General features: G+C 37.8%; 1 protein-coding gene across 1 annotated transcript in view; it reads left to right on the top strand.

Annotated features, from left to right (window-relative positions):
• Nucleotides 1-17,080, top strand: part of SMARCC1 (SWI/SNF related BAF chromatin remodeling complex subunit C1) — a 172,263-nt gene that overhangs the window by 56,301 nt on the left and 98,882 nt on the right. The window contains exons 11-13 of the mRNA XM_077777037.1: nt 3,325-3,449; nt 10,370-10,429; nt 14,578-14,615. Of these exons, the coding sequence (XP_077633163.1) occupies nt 3,325-3,449; nt 10,370-10,429; nt 14,578-14,615 (223 nt within the window). The remainder of the gene's footprint in view (nt 1-3,324; nt 3,450-10,369; nt 10,430-14,577; nt 14,616-17,080) is intronic.

Raw genomic sequence — 17,080 nt, 5'->3', positions numbered from 1 at the left:
TGTCAGCATTCAAGAGTCTCTCATGGTTTGCCTCTCTCCCTTTCCCCCACCATTTCCACCCATCTTCTCCCCCTTGTTCCTCCGTCAAGTTCCTCCTAATCCTCCTATACGTGCAAACATATGATATTTGTCCTTCTCTGCCTGGCTTATTTCGCTCAGCATAACACCCTCAAGGTCCATCCATGTTGCTACACATGGCCAGATTTCATTCTTTCTCATTGCTATTTAGTATTCCATGGCATAGATAAACCACATCTTCTACGTTTAACTTTATATTAAGTTAAAGAAGACATACTATGATATCTAATTTGTATTTATTTATTTATTTATTTTTTTAGTGTTTTATTTCTAGGAGAGAGAGACAGCGTGAGCAGGGGAGGGTCAGGGAGAGAGGGAGTCACAGACTCTGAAACAGGCCCCAGGCTCTGAGCTGGCAGTCAGCACAGAGCCCGACACGGGGCTCGAAACCACGAACCGTGAGATCATGACCTAAGCGAAAGTCGGACGCTTAACCGACTAAGCCACCCAGGAGCCCCTCTAATTTGTATTTAAAATATAGCCACTCCAATTCCATGATCAAATTCTGAGAGAAACTATTTTTCTCTCTCTGGGCTAGCTGTGGGAAGGCAATAAACCTTGGGCTTCTGGACTGGAGCTTTGGTTCACAGCTTAGTGAGAGTGGAAACCATTTACAGAATCTTAAAACTGAAAGGAATCTTTGAAGTATCCTAAACATCTTTATCTTAAGCAGGGATTGAGGTTCATGGTAGACAGGTGACTATTCCAAGGTCACATAGAGAATTTTTGCTTAGAGTCAAGATTCAAAGCTAGTTGCTCAGCTTCCTGTTCCTGTATCCTTTCAGCTAAATTCTATCACCGTTAGCAAGGTCTGAGGGTAGATTGTTTGGCTCTTCGTCTTTCTTTCCTTTTCTTCCCCTCTCTTCCTTTCCCTTTGTAAGATGGCCATCTGGTGGTGTCTTCATTTATACGAAGGTACCTTGAATACAATCTTTTTTCTGTATCTAATTATATATTGAGCAATGTGGCTGGTAAGGAATTTAAGAAATTATATTCACCATTTAAGAAATTGTATATTCATTAATTTTACTAAGAAATTAGTGTCTCTCATTTTATCAATTTATCACAAATAGTCATTTGTGATTAGAATGACTCCTAGAGGAAATGAACCTATGTCTCTTTCACGTTCAGCGTAGTGCCTTGTTCAGGGCATTTGCATTTGTGCTTAGTGAATCTTGCTTGCATGGGGATTTTAGTTTCTATTGAATAAGTTGATTTGGGGATTAAGTGAGACTTGAAAGCCCCTGTACAGCGTCTGGTTTGAAATAAATACTTAATAAATGGCAGATTTACTTAACATTTATATATTAAGTAGATACTTAATTTCAGTCTTGTCTAGCTCAAAATATTGTAGTCTTAGAAAATGACAGCTTGCAAAATGTATGCTTTCATGTGACAGTAAATTTGTTACATTTCTGGCTGTTGACTGTAAAGATCTATTTTGTATCTTTTCTCCATTAACTTCCTTTTACTGACTCTGTAGCTGAGTTAGCTTTTTTTAATGCCCAGAACATGCCTTAAATCATGTTGTTTTTTTTTTAATGTTTTATTTATTTCTGAGAGAGAGAGACAGTGTGAATAGGGGAGGGTCAGAGAGAGAGGGAGACACAGAATCTGAAACAGGCTCCAGGCTCTAAGCTAGCTGTCAGCACAGAGCCTGTGGGGCTCGAATCCACGAAAATCATGTTATTTCTTGAAGGGTAGGGTTATCTGAACCATTATTAACTATGCATAGAAGCTTTTAGAGATGTTAAAAAGCTCTACGTTTTGTTATTTTGTAAAATATACTGTGATATAAAAAAACCCACAAAAGTAGATTTTTCTTTAGCTATTATGAGAGTAACTTCATTACGTAAATCTCTAATCTGAACCTTATGGTTGATGTGCAGAGAATTCAGAACTCCCTGCTAACCGTGTGAAGAAAGCCACACAACTTTGCCGGGTATTCCTGGGCCTGAAATCGATGTATGCTTCTTCCCACTTCAAGGCTGAGATTCAGTGCCAGGACACCAGTGGTCACCAAACCAAGACATGGTGTCTAGAAGGCTCACAGTGATGGCATTGATCCTCTCCTCTGAGTGTAAAGCCCACCAAATTAAGCCCCCAACTCAGTTTTGCATGCCCTTGACCTGAATACATCTGTCCCCTTGTGAACATGCATTTGAGTTTCATTATAAATTCCCTTTAACGAAAAAACACTGACATTTATTTTACTAATGTTTGTTTTATTGATCTTTCTTGTGTCTTTTCTTCCTTTTTTTTTTTAAATACTTAATTTCTTGCCACCTTTAGGTTCATATACTTCTAAACAATTGCCACGGATTTTTTGTTAAAAATTAAAAAAAAATTTGCCTGTATACCTGATTGTTATCTATTTCAGTATTTTTTCCCGCTTAGAAGAGAACTTTGCTCACTCTCAGCAGTTTGAGGACTCGGGCTGCCCCACTGTGTGTTTCTGTCACCACTTTGTCCCCTGCTTCTCTCTTGTCAGTGTGCTCAGGGTTCCTGCCTGTTCCTTCCCAGGCAGGTTGTTTCTTATCTTAACACCTTTATGCCTTCATTCATCATTCTGAAACATTGCATACTTTTTGGTGCATTGTTATAGTTCCCGCTAGCTTTAGTGTCCCTTCAATCCTGATTCACTTTTTATTTTCTTGAACTTTTATTAATTTCTCTGTGTTATTAATGTAAATATTAATGTAAATGATAATTTCTGTCTTGTATCCTGCGTAATCCCTCAGTCATTCCATTCGTATTTGAACCCTAATCTGCTTTCTGGAAAATATTAGTTTTAAAATAAACTAAAGAAAGAGCAATAGCAATTAAAAACAAATTAGTACCATCCTAAATTGCAGTTCCTGATATTGGATGATACAAAGAACCAGGAAAATATGGTTGTACATATCTTTGAGAAAATTTCTTATGTAAGTGATTGTTTATGATGTGAGATAAAATACGTGCCATATTTCCTTAGCAGATGTTCTTTTATTATACTAATTTAAAACCTTTAGGATACTATCTGCAATTTGTATTGTGGGATTTCTGTGCCCATTTCTGGCACCCAATAACCTTTATTTTCCTTTTGGCTGGTTAGATGTAATTTGGGAATGTACCTAATTTTTTTTTAAAATTTCTATTTGTCTTTTAAAGCAATTCTGAGCCTAGGTGGTAACACTGAGGTTAAAGCCTTTGAAATTGCTATGAGTAGCTATAGTCATTCTTATTTATATACCCTATGTGTTTTAGCCAAGCTAGTCTTTATGGGAAGCGCAGAAGTCAGAAAGAGGAAGATGAGCAAGAAGATCTTACCAAGGACATGGAGGACCCAACACCAGTACCCAACATAGAGGAAGTGGTACTTCCAAAAAATGGTTTGTATTTTTCTGCCTAGAATATCAGAGTATTAGATGTGATTTAATCATTCTTAGCAGTGCTTCAGAATGAATCCTTTCTTGCTGTGTCCCTAGTTACCAACTTTCAAAGTCAAAATGTTTATGAAATTACCTTTTGCCCAATCTTTTCGTGTACATTGCTACTTATTGAGAAAAACACTGTGACTAAAGAATTCTGTAAATTTAGCTATGCCTTAAAATTAATGGTTCTTAAATCCTAGTAGAATCAATCTACATATGAGAAGGTGGAGTACTTATCCATGTACATTTTAACCTGTTTCAGTCAGTTATTAAGAGAAGGATGTTAGTTAACTGTATTTGTGGGTTTGTCTGTTTTTGTCTTTGATGCCTGTGTATTTTCTTTCTTTTATGTATTTTCAAGTACTTTGAAGCTCTGCTGTTTAAGGGCATATACATTTAGCACCATCGTGTCCTCCTGATGAACTGACTCGTGTTGTGTGTCTCTTGATGCCATAGTAGTGCTTGTCTTGAAGGTCAGGTTCTCTGGTAATGATACAGCCTCATCATACCACACTCTTTTTTATTTCTACATTTTTTTTTTTATTAGTCCTCATGTACGTAACTCTAGTACAGCAGGTCTGTAAATTACACAGCTGTGTTCTTACACTTTATTTTTTATTTTTTAAAGTTTGTTTTTATTTCTCTCTGCCCCTTCCCCATGTACACATGGCAGAGAGGGCTAGAGGGAAGGGGCAGAGAGAAATGGAGAGAGAGAAACCAAAGCACGCTCGTACTGACCGTGCCTGCTTACAGGCACTGCCTATGCTATGAGCCCTATATGGGGCTTCATCTCACTGTGAGATCATGACCTGAGCCTAAATCAAGAGTCAGATGCTTAACCGACTGAGCCACCCAGGGATCCCTGTTCTTACACTTTAGATTTCTAACTTACATCTCTCTTGCATCCTGTTAGTTTCACTTTGATTATGTAAAGCATATTGCTTTTAAGCAGCATATTTTTGAGGCTTGTTTTTATTCTCCTAAAAAACCACATTTTAAAAAAATATTACTTTTTAGAAGTCTGTTCTCACCACATTTTTTTTTCAACTTATTTTGAGAGAGAGCAGGTGCATGCGTGCCTAAAGAGCGAGTGGGGGAGGGGCATGGAGAGAGGGAGAGAATCCCAAGCAGACTCTGTGCTGTCCACTCAGAGCCCATTGTGAGGCTCTATCCCATGAACCATGAGATCATGATCTGGGCTGAAATCAAGAATTGGTTGATTGATTGACTGAGCCACCGAGATGTTCCCACATTTTCTGTTTTTAATTAGAATATGAAGCCCACTGAAATGTAACAGAACAGTTGATGTGGTTGGGCTTAAATCTTACATTATGATTTTTTTTTCTATTTATCCCTTGTTCTCCCTCTTCTTTTGCCTTTATCCACTACTTTTAATGTTCTATTCTGGCTTCTCTGTTTGTTTTTCTTTTATTTTAGAACTTCTGTTGTTTCTTTTCTATATATATATATATATACATATGCTATAAATATATATATATACCATAGTTCTAATTGAGATATTTTTCACATAGGATAAAATTGACCAGGTTAGAGTGTATTTTAATTACTCCAGTGGCTTTTTTAGTATTTTCATTATGTTGTACAATCATCACCTCTTTCTTAATTCTAGAAAATTTCCATTCCTCTGAAAAGAAACCCCTTATATACTGGGGTTAGTCCAAATTTTCCTCCTATATTCTGGCAAATCCACTATTCTGTTTTCTGTTACATAGATTTTCACAGTTCCCTATTTGATTTTTAACTATTTTTTTCTTCATGGTTTTATAGGGATTATAGCATATATCTTTTTTCTTTTTAAGATACTATTTTTAAATAATCTCTACACCCAGTGGGAAGATGAACTCATGATTTCGAGATCAAGAGTTGCATGCTCTACTAACTGTGCCATCCAGGCATCCTTATATCCTTCTTTATTGAATCTATTTTGAATCATTACTGTGTAGTTGAGATAAAAATAGGTGAATTTTACCATAATTTAATTTATACCCTTTGCAGTTTTTCTGTGAAATTTTCATATATTTTATTTCCACATGTATCATAATCCCCAGAACGTTTTTCTCTTTCTCTTTCTTTCTCTCTCTCTCTTTTCTCTTTTCTTTTCCTTCCTTCCTTCCTTCCTTTAGTCATCAGTTATATTTTTAAGAATTTAAATAATGAGGGGCTCCTGGGTGGCTCAGTCGGTTAAGATTTTGGCTTAGGTCATGATCTCACAGTTCCTGTGATTTCCTGCCCCACATCGGGCTCTGTGCTAACAGCTCAGAGCCTGGAGCCTGTGTCTCCCTTTCTTTCTGTATATCCCCCGCTTACACTCTTGTCTCTCTCTCAAAAATAAAAATTTAAAAAAATTTTAATGAAAAATAAATAATGAAAAAGATAATTTACTTTTCTTTTACCGTTTATTTTTGAGAGACAGAGCGTGAGTGGGGGAGGGGCAGAGAGAGAGGGAGACACGGAATCTGAAACCGGCTCCAGGCTCTGAGCTGTCAGCACAGAGCCCGACGTGGTGCTTGAACTCACAAATGGTGAGATCACGACCTGAGCCGATGTTGGGCACTCAACCAACTGAGCCACCCAGGTGTCCCAAAAAAGAGAATTTAAATAATGAAAAATAGTCATCTATAATATTATAGCTGTTCCTAAAAATAATTTATTTTGCAATACTGAGCACTAAAGTCTAAACAAATGTATTTTTAAATTCACATGGAAGAGGAATTCACAAAAGTAACCAAATATATTTATTTACTTTATTTTTTATTCTTTTTTAATAGAAACTCTGTTTTTAAAGTAAATTCTCCACCCAGCATAGGGCTCAATCTCACAACACTGAGATCAGGAGTTGCATGCTGTACCAACAAAGCTAGCTGGGCACCCCCAAATATTTTATTTTATTTTATTTTATTGTTTTTTTTTTTAATGTTTATTTATTTTTGAGAGAGAGAGAGAGACAGAGACAGAGCATGAACAGGGAAGGGAGAGAGTGAGAGAAGGAGACACAGAATCTGAAGCAGCTCCAAGTTCAATCTGTTAGCACAAAGCCTGATGCAGGGCTTTAACCCATGAACCTGCAAGATGATGACCTATGCCAAAGTTGGATGCATAACCAACTGACTCACCCAGGTGCCCCTCATTCATTATTTGTTTGTTTGTTTTTTAAGTTTATGTATTTCAGTAATCTCTGCAGCCAACGTGGAGTTCCAACTCACAACCCCAAGATCAAGAGTCGCATGCTCTTCCAACTAAGCCAACCAGGCACCCCCGAAATACTTATTTTATTTATTTATTTATTTATTTTTTAAATATTTTTTATTTATTTCTAGGAGAGAGAGAGAGACAGTTTGAGCAGGGGAGGGTCAGAGAGAGAGGGAGTCACAGACTCTGAAACAGGCTCCAGGCTCTGAGCTGGCAGTCAGCACAGAGCCCGACGCGGGGCTCGAACCCATGAACCACGAGATCATGACCTAAGCAAAAGTCGGACACTCAACTGACTAAACCACCCAGGCGCCCCCCGAAATACTATTTTAAATAAAAAAGCTAATAAGGTGGTGGTAGTCTAAACTGTAAAGCTGTAATAATGAATGTAGTATGATTTGGACACTGGAATGGCTGAATCCATTAGTGGAATAGAATGTTGGTTCAACTGTAGATCCATATTTGTTTATAAATTTAATTTACTATGACTTTGGCAGTGCCATTTTGTGGGAAAAGTCCAAACAGTTGCACAAATACATCTGATAAAATTTTGTATTCTTATTTGTGTCATAAATAAGAATTTAAGCTTTAGGTGGATTCAGGTGTCAAATTTAATAGCAAAATTGTTGAAGTAACTTCCGAATATTGATGTACATCATGCAAGTGTTAGCCTTGGATAAAATATCCATTAGCCATTTAACAAAGAATTAGAACCCTAAATTTGTATAAAGATTCTTAACATCCTATAGAGTAAAGGACAAAGTATTCCCCCTGCCCCTTGAAGAACTGCTTTATTATTTATTTATTTTAAAAATGTAATTCCAAGTTAGGTAACATATAGTGTAATAATGATTTCAGGAATAGAATTTAGAGGTTCATCCCTGACATATAACATCCAGTGCTCATCCCAACAAGTACCCTCCTTAATGCCTATCACCAGGTTAGCCTATTCCCCCCCCGCCAGGAACCGTCAGTTTTCTCTTTGGTTTTTTTTTAATGTTTTTATTTATTTCTAGGAGATAGAGAGACAGCGTGAGCAGGGGAGGGTCAGAGAAAGAAGGAGTTACAGAATCTGAAGCAGGCTCCAGGCTCTGAGCTGGCAGTCAGCACAGAGCCCGACGCAGGGCTCGAACCCACGAACCGTGAGATCATGACCTAAGCGAAAGTCGGACGCTCAACCGACTAAGCCACCCCCAGGCGCCCCAGTTTTCTCTTTGCATTTAAGAGTCTCTTATGGTTTGTCTCCCTCTCTTTTTTTATTTTTGCTTCCCTTCCTCTAGGTTCATGTGTTTTGTTTCTTAAATTCCACAGAATAGTGAAATTGTCTTTCTCTGACTGACTTATTTTATTTCCATTTAGCTTAGTATACTGTAGTTCTGTCCACATTGTTTCAAATGGCAAGATTTAATTCTTTTTTATCACCTAGAAATATTCCATTGTGTGTGTGTATGTATCACATGTTTTTTAAAAAATTTTATTAATACTTATTTTTGAGAGAGAGAGACTCAGAGTGCAAGTGGGGGAGGGTCAGTGAGAGACAGAGACACAGAATCGGAAGCAAGCTCCGGGCTCTGAACTGTCACCACAGAGCCCAGCGCAGGGCTTGAACTCACAAACGGTGCGATCAGATCTGAGCTGAAATCAGGTGGTTACCCGACTGAGCCACCAAGGCACCCTATACTACATCTTCTTTATTCATTCTTCTGTTGATGGACATTTTGGCTCTTTGCCATACTTTGGCTGTTGTCGATAGCACTGCAATAAATATTGTGGTGCATGTGCCCCTTCGAATCAGCACTCCTCTATCCTTTGGATAAATACCTAGTAGTGCAGTTGCAGGGTCATAGGGTAGATCTATTTTTAACTTTTTGAGGAACCTCCACACTGTTTTTCCATAGTGGTGGCACCAGTTTCCCCACCAGCAGTGCAAAAGGGTTCCACATCCTCACCAACATCTGTCATTGCCTGATTTAATTTTAGCCATTCTGACAGGTGTGATGTGATATCTCAATGTGGTTTTGATTTGTATTTAAGGGCAAAGTATTATATACTGGTAATTTTATCAAATTTCAGGGCCATTAAATGTATGGAAAGATGCTAACGTCATTAAAGTAACATTTTTTATCTATTAGTTTTTAAAAACTTAGAAAATAGGGGCGCCTGGGTGGCTTAGTCGGTTAAGCGTCCGACTTTCGCTCAGGTCATGATCTCGCGGTTCGTGGGTTCGAGCCCCGCGTCGGGCTCTGTGCTGACTGCCAGCTCAGAGCCTGGAGCCTGTTTCAGAGTCTGTGACTCCCTCTCTCTCTGACCCTCCCCTGCTCACGCTGTCTCTCTCTCTGTCTGTCCTAGAAATAAATAAAACATTAAAAAAAAAAATTAAAAAAAAAAAAACTTAGAAAATAGATGATTCTCAAAGTACTGATGTTTTGACAAAGTGGGTATTCTCAGATGCTGTTGGTGGAAGTATAATTAATGAAGCCCCTTAAGACAATTTGGCTGTATCTCTTCAATTTTAATGTGTAGATACAGTAGTGGTTTTAATTTCAGAGCCCATTTTAAGTAATTATAGGCATGCGGTAAAGATGAATGTAAGAGGATGTGGATTATGTTACAGTGAAAAATTGAAAATAAAGTTGCCATCAATATAGGGCTGGTTACCTTATGACCCATCCATGGACATAGTGGATTTATTGAAAATGAAATAGTTGTACATAATTGAAGTATATAATTTAAAATACTTAACATGAAGGGGCACCTGGGTGGCTCAGTCAGTTAAGCGTCCAACTTCAGCTCAGGTCATGATCTCACAGTTCGTGGGTTCGAGCCCCGCGTTGGGTTCTGTGCTGACAGCCAGCTCAGAGCCTGGAGCCTGCTTCAGATTCTGTAACTCCCTCTTTCTCTGACCCTCCCCTGCTCATGCTGTCTCTCTCTCTCCCTCAGAAATAAATAAAACATTAAAAAAAAATACTTAACATGGAATGGTCACATAGATACACTGTTGAATGACAAAAAGTAGAATGCTAAGGAAGAAGCTCAGTATGGATAACACTTCTATAAGATTTAAACCCCTCAGATAGGGTTTTTTTTAGGTTTATTTATTTACCTTGAGAGAGAGAGAGAAAATATGAATGGGGAGGGGCAAAGAGGGAGAGAAGCTCAGACTAGCTGGAGGGGGACATAGAGCTCGATTCGATGACTGTGAGATTATGACCTAAGCCAAAACCAAGAGTCAGATGCTTAATCGACTAAGCCACTCAGGCGCCCCTAAACCGCTCATACAGGTTTTGAAGTTTGCAGAGATTTATAATAGGTATCTGTTCTCGCTTAGTTTATTTACCTAAATGAATGGCACAAAAATGGGAATCCACAAACACACAGAAAATGTAATAAAAAATACTTTTGGGAAGGGATTGAAAGATTATTTTCAGGTTTTGCTGTGTATTTTGTACTTTTATCATGAAAAAATTGCTGGGTAATAAATTGCAAAATGGCAGTCTTACATTAAATGTTAATATTTTTTTATTGGACTTAGAGTTTTTCATGAAGGTGAGCAGTGGATGATGGTGGTTTGCAGTGATATTCATGTAGTTTTTAATCATCTTTTATCTTTTCTTCTTGTAGAAAAGTAGAACTTTCCCCCTAAATCATGATTTTTTTTTTCTTTCTAGTGAATCCAAAGAAAGATAGCGAAAATACACCCGTTAAAGGAGGAACTGTGGCAGATCTAGGTAAAAACCAAAACAACTTGCACACTTTGGTGTTGTGTCTGTCAGTGATTCAGCTTCTCTCATGATTCTTCCTTTCCTGAGAGATGTCGCACCCGGTGACTGTGCTGTCCAGCGCACATGGTGACTATGGTCACCAGCACCACTGTCAGTTTGTTTTTCTGCCATATTAGGAAATTTAATTTCCTGTGATCCATCTTTTTTCATTCTTACTGATTTGTGTTTTGCATCTTTAGAGCAAAGTCTATTGACTTTTTTTTTAAGTTTGTTGACTCTTAAATACTTTATTTCCTAAAAGTATTTCTTCTAGTTTGCTAAGTAATACAAGATGAGAATGCCATCATCCATTCATAGTAGTATTTGCAAATTACAGAGTACATTTTCACGAGTACGGCATGGTCCTTGGATGTGCTAGAGGGTAAGAAGAGGAACGTAGTCACTTGTTGCACTTAAAAAAAAAAAAGTAGAGGTGTAAACATCTTTGTCCTTGAGAGTTGTATATGGATCTCACTTTCTCTCTTCACTTGTAAAAATCAAGGGAGAACCTAGTGTTTTCAGGATATACTACATTTTTGATTTTAGGGAATTTTATACCTGAAGGGGCTTTTGAGGTCTCCTTATGTGATAAATGAAACTTCAGTTTCTCTGTCTGCTCACTAAGTGAATTATGTATTTCAAAGAAATTGCAGAGATTCTTGATGGCAACTAGGATGGATAGTTAGAGGGTTTTTTTGTTTTGTTTTGTTTTTTACTTCATTTCACTATACCCTCTGCCTTAAAGCCTCTCATTGAACATCAGGTCTAATTTTGATAATGTTAAAAGTAGAAATAGAAAATTGTCTTGACAGTTTATATAAAGTTGGTGTTAGGTCAACAAAATAAGTGAAACAAATGCTGTCAAAATATTATCTTAAGTACTTTTAACATTATTAGTAGAATATTAATAACTTATCAATAACTTCCATTTTCTGTAAGTTTATATTGCTTTTTCCACAAATGCTATGTGTCCACTGAATCAAAGGCCAAGAAAACAAAACTGGCTACACACAGACTTTTATGTTTTCTGTAATGTGACAGAGTAAATGATTGATCCTCTTCACTTGGACAGTTTGTTGAACAGAATGATAGTTTTTTTTTTTAATTAACCATTTTATTTTTCCTTTATTTAGAGAAACACTTGGAAAGAGGGAGGGAGGGAGAGAGTGCGAGCATGTGAGAATATTAAGCAGGCTTCATGCTTAGCCCCACAACCCTAGGACCATAAGTTGAGCCAGAATCAAGAGTTAGAAATTTAGCCAGCTGGGCCACCCACGTGCCCCAATAGTTTGTGTTTTTTAAGTGTACATCCTAAAAAGGAATCAATCTGTAGTTTTATGAGCGTAGACAATTGTCCTTTTAGAAATGAGAGTGACTATGAGAGTGTTTTTGTGATAGACTTTATCAAAGTAGTCAAGTTGAAGACAGTTTTAAGAACTGGATAGAAGTTTCGATTAGATCTAAAATTTTTAATGCTGGGTATAAGAGTTCTGTTTGTGTTTGCAAACGGCTCGAGTTCTAAACAGTAGGGGTGTTTTGGCTGAAGATGCTGCTCGTTACAGCTGGAGAGCTGGAGTCTGTAGAATTTGAAACTGTTGGCCTGGCCTCTCATCCAAGGACCAGGGTTCTCCATGGATCACTTAAGCATCTGGCTTTCTGCATTAGCCGTAACCTGAATCATTTGCCAAGGGTAACTGATCCATCAACTGGGAATTCCTGTTCATAGACTTATTTATTGTTTTAATTGGTCCATATTCTGCCTTATATGTCACCTAGCTAAGTATCCCGAGTCCTTTCTTCCTTCCTTTCTTAAGATCGCTGAAAGGTCAAGATCCAGGTGCTGAGGTGAGAGTGTGATTGCCTACATCTAGAAGGAGGAAGAGAACGTTTATTAGTACTGTTTCGGAATCCCTAAGCGGGGTGGCCCTTCTACTTTAGTACTGGCAGAAGTCTATTTTCTTTGGGTACCAAGACTTCCTCTAGGACAGAAATCTGTCACTAATTTTATTTTATTTATTAAAAAAAAAATTCCTTAATGTTTATTATTTTTGAGAGAGAGAGCTAGAGTGAGCAAGCTTGAGCGTGAGAGGGGCAGAGAGAGGGAGACACAATACGAAGCAGGCTCCAGGCTCTCAGCTATCAGCACAGAGCCTGACGTGGGGCTCGATTCCATGAACCGTGAGATCATAACCTGAGGCGAAATAGGACGCTTAACCAACTGAGCCACCCAGGCACCACTGCCAAACTGAATTTAAATGATGTATTTTGACCAGAGAGAGACCATTAAGTTATGTTACTACCATATAGTGAGAAATTGGTTATCATGGGGTTTACCAAGATCCAAAGAACAAAAAATTCATTTTTGACAACCTTAGTTAGAACTGTTAGTCACTTTGTAGAAAAAATGTAGTCCCTGTGTAGAGCTGGGTGACCATAATTTATTTAGCACACAGTGAATCCCCTATTTCTGATAGCAGGTGTTTGTCTAACTTACAAATCAAGCAACAGTGTCCGTCTCTGTTTTGCATAGTATTGTTCTACATACGTTTGCATTTCATTGTAAAACCATCTTAGTCCTGTGTGGTTTTTTTCTTTAAAAATTTTTTTAATGTTTATTTATTTTTGAGAGAGAGAGAGATAGACAGAGTTTGATTGGGGAAGGGACAGAGAGAGAGGGAGACACAGTATCTGAAGCAGGCTCCAGGCTCTGAGCTGTCAGTACAGAGCCTTACATGGGGCTTGAACTCAAGAACCGCAGTATCGTGACCTGAGCCAAAGTTGGATGCTTAATCCACTGAGCCAGCCAGGCACTCCAGTCTTGTGTTATTGATGAAGTGCAGCCCAGAGGGGTTCAGTAATGTTTCCAAACGTACAGCTGTTAAGCAGCAGAGCACAGACTCAGGTCTATATATAGTGCCAGTGCTTTGTGTCACTGCACTCTGCTCTTGTGCTGGGCTCATTTCTCCCAGCCTTCATAGCTCATAGTGACCTTTCAGATTTGTGAAGATGCCAGGTCTGTTCTCATCTCAGGCTCGTTGACCATGCTTTTTCCTGTCCCTGGAATGCTTGCTTTGTTTTCCCATATGTTTCAGCTAAAATGTTATCTTTTCAGAGAGTTTTTCCTCTTTATTTGGAAGGGTTCACCCACCCAAACCCTCTCTAAAATATGAATTTGTTTTTCTCTGGATACCAGCTTTCAACATCTGAAATCTTTTTGAGTATTTTCCTTTCTATCTCCTGCCACTCCCAACTGGGATGTAAACTCCATGAAGGCAGGGACGTTTTCTTCTTTTTCCTGTGTCCTTAACATTTAGACCATGACTGGCACATAGTAGAGGCATTCTAAAGAATATAGTTGAATGTTTGAATGCTACCTGTTCACGTATTACTGATCTTTTTATATTATCTAAAGTAGACATTGGCATACTTATTCTGGAAAGGGCCAGCTAGTAAATATTTTATACAGTATGGGCCATATGGTCTCTGTCACAGTGTATCAACTTTGCCATTATCATGTAAACAAAGTAATAGTTAATATATAAACAAATGTCCACACTGGCACTTTTGCTTTTTGCTGTGGAAATCAGTTGCCTGGTTTAAATTGTACTTGGGTTTATTCCTGTTCTTTTTCAAGGCCAGCATTTAGGGTTTGGAGTCTTCTCTCCTCAGAAGTTATTAACACTGTTACCAGGACTTTATCTGTACTGACTGATTCTCACCTCTTTACTTTTCATTTCATCACTCATTTCCTCTGAGATCCAAAGTGTCATTACTTTGTTTCATTAAATCTCAGGAGGCAAAGGTCCTAATCAGGTCCCTTACCTTTTATTAGTAAGATCATGACTATGATTAGTAGCCCAAGCAGTACTGAATTATAAATTCCCTGTTGTTGGAAATTTTTAATTATTTAATGCTTTGAAGCTCTGTTAATCTTTGTGCTTCTGTGTATAGTTCCAATGTACTGAATTATTAGAGGTGGGTTTGCTTTAATAATATTTTATTTCTTTCCTTTTCTCTTTCTAGTAACAATTACTTAAAGTTTTAAAAATTATCTTGAAGTTTCCAAGTAATCCATTTACCTGGTTTTTACATAATTGTATATTTTGGTTTTGCAGATGAGCAGGATGAAGAAACAGTCACGACAGGAGGAAAGGTAACCGTTTAATTAGGCCTGGTGCAAAAGTAGCTATATAAGGGTCCAATGTATGGAGCAGTAGAAATACTGAAAGTGTCTTAAAAATACTCAATTTTGAGGCCCTTCTGATTTTTGTTTTTAGCCCATCTCTGAAATAATTTGTCTTTCTTGACTCCTAACATTTTTCAAAAGGAAATTTCTGTCTTCTAATGTAGTGTCCCTCCTATGCTAATTTTTGATTCTGTTAGAGTCCTGGTTACAAAGTAGTAATCAGAGGTGAATCCAGTGTTCCAGGTGTTATCCGATGGTACAGATGAGCAGGGACCATACCTTGCCTTGATTTTCTCCCTTCCATTTCCATCAGTTCATTTCCAGTCCACAGCCGATTCGGCCTTTGATCATGCACTTAACCTTTTTTGAACTATTATAGTCAGCTGCTTCCTGTTGCATCAGTTCTGTGGTGGAGACATTTCAGTAATTATGCTGTTGAAAGGTGTGGGATTTAAGGCAGGATTTTAGTTTTCTTTTTAGTAAATGGCCCATTGTTCATTCATACTGTCAGTTTTGTTATTAATAAGTATAACTAATCCCTAATCTCATTGAAATAATTTTCTTCCTTTGCTGAAAATGGATAGTTCTTTTTTATTGAGTCAGAGATATCCCCCAAATTGACATTTATTGTTGTGTTTTTTATAAATTCAAGGAATGAACCTATTTATCACAGGATTGCCCTGAAAACTATTTCAAGAAATTCCTCTATGTAATGCTCTTCATCTGAATTGTTCTTATGATTTTTTTTTTTTAAGATTTTATTTTTAAGTAATCCCTGCATCCAATGTGGGCCTTAAACTCATAACCCTGAGATCAAGAGTTGCATGCTTCATCTGACTAAGCTAGGCAGGCACCCTATAATTTTCTTTTTTAAGTCAGACTTCTTTAGTTAATGAAGCTACTTAAAATCATTAACAGATGTTACATTTGTAAAAATATTTTATTTCGTGTAAATACTCTTATGTGGTAGTGAAAAAGACCCAAATAAAAAACCAAAAAATTGGCCATAGGAGATTTTTTTTTTATGCCACGGGCAAGGGGAACCAGGGCGATTTGAAACCAAAACTAAGTCTTGTATAACTGAACCCAAAACTGATGAGAAGTATTTACTGTTAACACCTTGTCCCACGATGTCATCCTGCACATTTCCTCACTCAGATAATTAAACCATAGAGTATTGGCTTTTCTTTAAGTCTATTTTAAAAAGTTTTTGTCTCAATGTTTATTTATTTGCTTTATTTTTATTTTTTTAATGTTTATTTATTTTTGAGACAGAGAGCGAGCAGGGGAGGGGCAGAGAGAGAGTGAGACACAGAATCTGAAGTAGGCTCCAGGCTCTGAGCTGTCAGCACAGAGCTTGATGTGGGGCTCGAACCCACAAACTGTTACACCGTGCCCTGAGCTTAACCAACTGAGCCACCCAGGTGCCCCAGTGTTTGTTTATTTTTGAGAAACAGAGACAGAGCATAAGTAGGGGAGGGGCAGAGAGAGAGGGACAGAATCTGAGGCAGGCTCCAGGCTCAGAGCTGTCAGCCCAGAGCCTGACACAGGGCTCGAACTCACAAATGGTGAGATCATGACTTGAGCCTGAGTCTCAGGTTTAACTGACTAAGCCACTCAGGCGCCCCCTGTGGGACTTTATCAATTGCAGTGCCATTCTCTCCTGAATAAAGGTGATATTTTGTGTTCTAATTGAGTTTGAGAAACCTTCATCTCAGAAACACATTAACCCTGAGCATGGTTTTTACTAGCTCCCCTAATTTGGGAATAAAAGTTCTTACCTTTGAGGGGCGCCTGGGTGGCTTAGTCGGTTGAGCGTNCGGGGCTCGAACCCACGAACCGCGAGATCATGACCTAAGCGAAAGACGCTTAACCGACTAAGCCACCCAGGCGCCCCTCCTTGGGACTTTAAAACATTACCTTTTTTTCTGTACTCATTGATCTTAAGGAAATTACTGTCTTAAGTTTCTAGGCAGTAATACTAGATCCTTACTTCAAATAATACAACATAGATATTTATACTGAATGAAGTTAAAGGTAGAAATTAAAGTAGAAACAGTATAAAAGAGTACAAGTTAAAATTTAACTGGTTTTTAATAGGAAAGAATTTCATAAGAATAAAAACAGTAAAAACAACACAGATAAAAAGTTGATAGATTTAACTGTACAAAATTGGAAGACATCTGACTGTCATAGAAACAACTTATTTCCTGTGGTGCTTTTGATAAAAATGTTTAATTGGAAGTTAATTATGAAGAATCAATAAGATAGAACTTACTAAACATTGTACAAGTCATGTGATCTGGAGTTTTAAATCCTTTGAATGTCCTTTAATACACCCCCAAAGGGAGGCAGGGATTGTATTAGCCAGGCTAGGTTCTCAGGTGGAATCGTTAGTAAAACTTCCATAAATTGGATAAAAATCAGCTGAC

Source organism: Crocuta crocuta, unplaced genomic scaffold (genome assembly GCF_008692635.1).
Source record: "Crocuta crocuta isolate KB4526 unplaced genomic scaffold, BGI_CrCroc_1.0 scaffold77, whole genome shotgun sequence".
Lineage (NCBI taxonomy): Eukaryota > Metazoa > Chordata > Mammalia > Carnivora > Hyaenidae > Crocuta > Crocuta crocuta.
Note: the sequence above shows the minus strand (reverse complement) of the source record. Positions and strands in the feature narration are given on the sequence as shown.